At 41.4% G+C, this 5,720-nt stretch overlaps 1 protein-coding gene across 1 annotated transcript in view; it reads right to left on the reverse strand.

The window, feature by feature from the left end:
* Window positions 1–5,720, reverse strand: part of LOC106513347 (calmodulin-binding transcription activator 1) — a gene marked incomplete at its 5' end in the record, with an annotated part of 34,325 nt that overhangs the window by 11,910 nt on the left and 16,695 nt on the right. Inside the window, 4 exon segments of the mRNA XM_014002140.1 lie at window positions 198–465; window positions 550–628; window positions 710–894; window positions 1,130–1,278. Coding sequence (XP_013857594.1) covers window positions 198–465; window positions 550–628; window positions 710–894; window positions 1,130–1,278 — 681 coding nt within the window.

Raw genomic sequence — 5,720 nt, forward strand, 5'->3', positions numbered from 1 at the left:
TATATAAATAGACATAGTTCTAGAACAGTAGATCTATTGGCACAATTACCAGTCAGATAACATCCATGTAACATTTATTCATTAAACACTATGATGGAAATCCACTGACATGTACTTTGTTTTAAAACTCATAACTATAATTACGCCTCACATGGAGTAACCTTGTGACTAAAACAGTGACATATTYCTGCTGGCACCTGAGTTTGAATTAGTGGTAGGGTTGTTGCTTATTCCACCCGTGTGTGAGCCTCCTCTCCATCTATCCACCCAGCTGTACGCAGGCTGGCCCTGAGTTTGAGGACTGTGTTGCAGCTGCTCCAGGAGCTCAGCCAGTCGAGTGTGGCCGCGGGATCGGGCGATGTTCAACGGCAGACGACCCAGGGAATCAGGAATGGCGAGAGCTCTTGGGTCCCACTGGTAAAGGATCAGCGCTGCCTCGGTATGACCCAGAGCACAAGCCCACATCTGTGGAAGACCAAACAACTTGACACACAGAAAATCCCACTCCCAAAACAAAGACACAACTAGATTTAAGCAGTAATTACTCACAAGTGGCGTGCAGGAAAAATGGTCGACGTTGAGAGGATCTACTTCCAGCTCAAGGTCAATACTGTCGGCATGCTTTGTGCTGCGGGGAAAGACAACAAAAGTGAAATTAGTGTCTGGGTCCGTGCTTCACAATGACGTGTTATATCTGAGTGTAAATCACCGCCAGCGAATGAGTGTCTGAATGAGTCCTGCGTAACCCTGAGCGGCAGCCAGATGCAGCAGAGTCATTCCTCTGGAGTTCTTGCTGTGGACGAGCTGATTAGAAGAAGCCCAACACGGCTGAGACATCATCTTCTCACACACCACCACCACGCGACCCTCAAAGGTGCCATGATCGGGAGACAACTGAACAGTCGAACAAAAAAGATCAACTCCTGTAAACTATAGCACTTTGTTTTGTTTGAACTATAAAAAACTCAAATAATGTTGCAGTTATTCTGCACATTGCTAATTTAGTTGTGAAACACTTCACCTGACTGATCTMTTTTAGGTCCATGTGTTTGAATGTGCTGTGCCTTCCAAACACTTTCATTTAACTGAAGGAAAAACAAAATTCACACGGACAGAATAACAAGCTTACTTGAGACCGCTGCTCAGTGGCTCCTCCCCCCTCCACTCCTCCGCCCTTGGTTGCCATGGCTTCTGAGCCAGGGTTCTGATTGGTTATTTCAGCCATCCTCTGCTCCATCTGCTCCAAACGCTCCAAGATAGACATCCTGAACTGGGTGTCTGTAGAAATGCAAAAACAGAAGTAAACACTGGCAGGTAGCTCACTGTAGTCATGGAAATAAGCATCATTGCGTTCAACCTGATTGGCTCAGCAGWCACTGAGCTGGAATATAGCTGTGTTCTTAAGTAAATTATGTAAACTTGGAAAATATAAACAGAAATATCTTTGTGACCTGGCTGTGCGTGAGTTTGACCCTGGTTTTCAAAGCTGCTGCAGTTTTGCTGCAGTGCACATTATGTCATTCCACCTGCTGCTTTCTCACTCAGTTTTCTGTTTTCCTCTCTTCTCCTTTCATTTGTTTTTCTTTTCTGCTGCCTGCAGTACAGAGACTTAACTGAGAGGATCGAGCCTCATGAGAAACAAAAAGATTTGGGCTCCCTCCCCTGTGCTAGTCAGAGGGGACGCTCTCTTACTTAATTACAAACTTAAGATCGTAGCAACTCAACACTTCATTTAAACTATTTATTTCTTACAAATCCAGAAACAATGCACCATACAAAGCCAAACAAATAACACACTCTTTAGAGCAATGAATTTGCTCATCCTAAATAAGTTGTATTGGGGAGGCCACAGTAGCTCAGTGGTCAGTACCGCGATCTCACAATCCTGAGGCAGCAAATCTGAGCCCAAGTTGAATCAGGAAGGGTGTCCAGCATAAAACAATTGCCAAATCTTTAATAAAAGCTAACTTTATATGGCAACCCCTGTAGAAGCAGCCGAAAACATAAAAAGAGGAATATTTAGGATGTTTTGACGTTAATTTTTATGATTATGTTTACCTTCAATTTTTGAGCCAGAACTCCACAAGTGTCCATCTTGTTAAWTTTTTTAAATTTTTTAAGCCACTTCAGCAGAAAGGAGAACTAAATATTAGTTTCTTAATTTCTTCATCATCATTGACTTTTTTAGATAAAAAAAATTAATATTATATACCAGCAACTTTCCACTGCATGATTTAATTGCTTTTAATTAGTATTACAGTTTTAACTACACAATGACATTCTCGGCAAATTGAGAAATTTCTCAAAGTTTCTGTAGAGTCACGGTCCAGTTGACTTTAACTTTGTCATTTTTTTTCCTTTAATGATGATCCTGGTACCAAAGAGTGATTAAAAGTGCGAGAAAGAACGCCCAGTAGGCAAATATTCAAAGACATCCAGAAATCTGAAAACCAAAGGCGCTGCCACGGCAAGAAAACCAAACACCATATCAGATACAGAGGAATAAAGAGCTCACACAAAGGAAACCCAGAACAAAACAAACAGAGCTGTGACAACTACAGTCCGGTGAGTGACAAAAGCAGAAAGCAACAATCAAGAAACACAATAAAATTCTGCAAGCATCAAACTTTTACAACCTAATTCTATTATAACCAGCTTTATGAAACAAGGCAAGACTAACTTGTTATCTAAGTTTTTAAAGTAAAGTTTAACCAATAACACCATCAGATTACACTTCAGCAGGATTTGTATTCTTTAAACTAGCAGATCTATGGTTTCTATAAAATATTTTTTAAAACAATCAGGTCACAGCTGTTGCATCTAAATTAAACCACAAACTAATRCTTCAATGCTAAAGGATTTCAAGCTGATCAAAAGCATATTTAGATGAGGCTGAATAAATCTCAGACACACATATACAAAAAGGAACAGTAGAAAAAGAACAATACAAAACAGAATTCAGTGAWGGGCCTTTTTATTGTGATTAGAGGGTTGAGGGAACTCTCCACTCCTTTTAGTGCTGAAACTAAACATGGTAATTACTTAATTAGATAATTCTAATTATCAGGTGTGAATCAGCAATCAATTTAAAGGCACCACAGTACATCTCTACCCAACTATCCAATGCGTAAACAACGTGGAGACTTGTGGCTTTTTCTTCTCTTTGTCTACCACACAACAATGCGTGGTTGCATCAAATAAGCTATAAGCTCCACAGCCAACCACGCTTACTGTATGCTCAACAACAACAAGAAGGAAAAAAAAGAGAGAAAGTAACGCAGCTGCAAGCAATACACACCTGAATGCCAACAATAACAGCACACGAGGACAGGTTAAAAACACAGCGCGAGTCTCTCTGCGGCTCTCTTTGTTCTTCTTCCTGCTTCTGCTCAACCTCCCTTTAGTTTCAGACTCACAGGTCGCTGCTCCGACCGCGCAAAACACAAATAACTGGGGGCGTGGGGAGGGGGGTGGCGTCTCCACGCTTTTGTGTGCGGGGAGGAGGAGGAGGGAGGCAGCAGCGCTTCAAATCCGCCCGCCACACTCCGAGCTGCAGGAGCTCGAGTCGTCATCCGCGCCACACGACTGACTAAAATAGGGCACTGACGTGGGGGATGTGGTATGCTTACACGTTTTTTAAAATAAAATACCTGAGTTGTATCTCTATTTGGAGTCTTTGCTATTTGAGGTTAAATAAAGAAGCGCGGTGAGACGTGCGTAAAACAGAAAAAGGGGAAAAAAAGGGGCATCATTGAGCTGTCTAAAKTTTTCCCTGTCAAACAGAGCGAGTGTTGTTGCCATCATCACGTCCTTGTCCTTCTAATTTAAAGCCAGTCAGCCCCGCTGTGACGGAAAAGCCGCATTGCCGCAGTGCGCAACGCGGAGGAGATGGAGGCGAACAGAGTCAGGACATGGCTCGCCAGCGGGTCCCGTGTGTTTCCAGGCTTCAGCTGCATCAAGAGATTTATTTATACCCGTGCAGCTGACCCCAGAGCTGCCAAGACATGTGCAATGAAAGGCCCAGCATTCATGGGATGAATGCCTATCACCCGCCACTTCTCATGCCAGAGTTTYACACAGAGATGGAAGTCTAAATCAGAGCTGTTACCCTGCTTAGACAATAATTAAATTACCTCAGAATGTCATCAATCACTCATTCACTTCAGTCAGGTGTGCTGAATCAGGGAAACAGCTAAAACCTGAAGGGCAGGTTATGAGGAAWGAAGACCTCTGATATAAATAGCTACATGAAGGAGTTGAAGCCGTTTTTGGTCAACCCTTGTCAGCAGGTGTCACGGTCAGGGTGTGTGTTAGGGATGACCCTCAGCTAAAGTTTAGCTCAATATTTGTAAAACTGGAACTTTTGTGTTTTTAAAGCGACTAACCCGGAGAATAGTTATCTTAAATCAGACGCACCTGCAAACCCGGTGATAGTTTCAGATTATTATTATTATTATCTATTCAGCAATTTATAAGATATTTATAGCTACATGACAGCTCAGTGGTTAGCACTGATGCCTCACAGTAAGAAAGTCCTGGGTTAGATCCCCGGTTTGAACCTGGGGTCTTTCTGTGCAGAATTTGTGTGTTCTTGTGCTTGTTTTCTCCAGGTAGGGGAGACCGGGGATGATTGTAACACAGGGTGAGTTGTAATGCCACCAGTTCGACCATTTAGAGGGCAGACAGAGTCATGTGATTATTTCAATATTAAGCCACTCACTTCCCAACCTCACATGGTGGATATTAGGGTTGAAAGTTGGTGTGTTCAAATTTTAATGAGAAAAAATGGATTTTGAGGCAAGAAAGTAATTTTTTGACCAAAGGCATATTTTGTTTGGTGTCTACACAATCACAGCTAGAATCATAAAACTGATGTAGATTAAAAAGGTGTCAAGCAAAATGTGAAACATATTTCCTAGGCTAATTTCAAAGCACAACGCTAATACAGCTAGCTAAAYAATGGCTGACAGGTGTGGGGTGGGTTGTAACACTATAATACAGCCCGTCAGATCTGTGCAGAAAGAACATGGAATTTTCCATATACACTGATGAGATACTGCAAATCACTACAGACTATGAGGGAACAGGGATCCAGTGATCTTACCAGCGTTACAGAACTAGCAAAGTTTTCTGAGGTACAAGAAAAGATCTTGAGTCTAGCAGCAGACTGATAAATTAGCCAGGGGAGAGAACTAAAATGGGTGTTTGACATTATTTAAAAGAGACAAACATTGTTCTGGGTTGTTGTATTCCTCAAATAAACTTGTTATAAAATGAAATCTACAAAGTAGCCTCTATTTTAGCTTCTTTTGGCTTATTGTYACATCTCACCCTAGCATGTGTTACTTACAACCTACCCCACTACTGGGGTAAGTTGTAACAAARAGCCRCTGTGCCTTTGACATTAAGTCATAAAGTCTATGATGTACTTAAAGGATTTTTAATCAGTAACATTTGTAGTAAACACGAGTATTTTGTAAAACAGTTTGAGAACTCTATCTCCAAATATCAAGGAGTTATACAGCGGGTAAAATAAGTATTGAACACGTCAAAATTTTTCTCAGTAAATAAATTACTAGAGGTGCTAATGACATGAAATTTTCACCAGATGTCGGTAACAACCCAAGTGATCCATACATACAAAGAAATCAAACCATAAATGTCCAGAAATGAAGGTATTTGTAATAAATTACACACACACACACACACACACACACACA

Source organism: Austrofundulus limnaeus, unplaced genomic scaffold (genome assembly GCF_001266775.1).
Source record: "Austrofundulus limnaeus strain Quisiro unplaced genomic scaffold, Austrofundulus_limnaeus-1.0 Scaffold11, whole genome shotgun sequence".
Taxonomy (NCBI): Eukaryota; Metazoa; Chordata; class Actinopteri; order Cyprinodontiformes; family Rivulidae; genus Austrofundulus; species Austrofundulus limnaeus.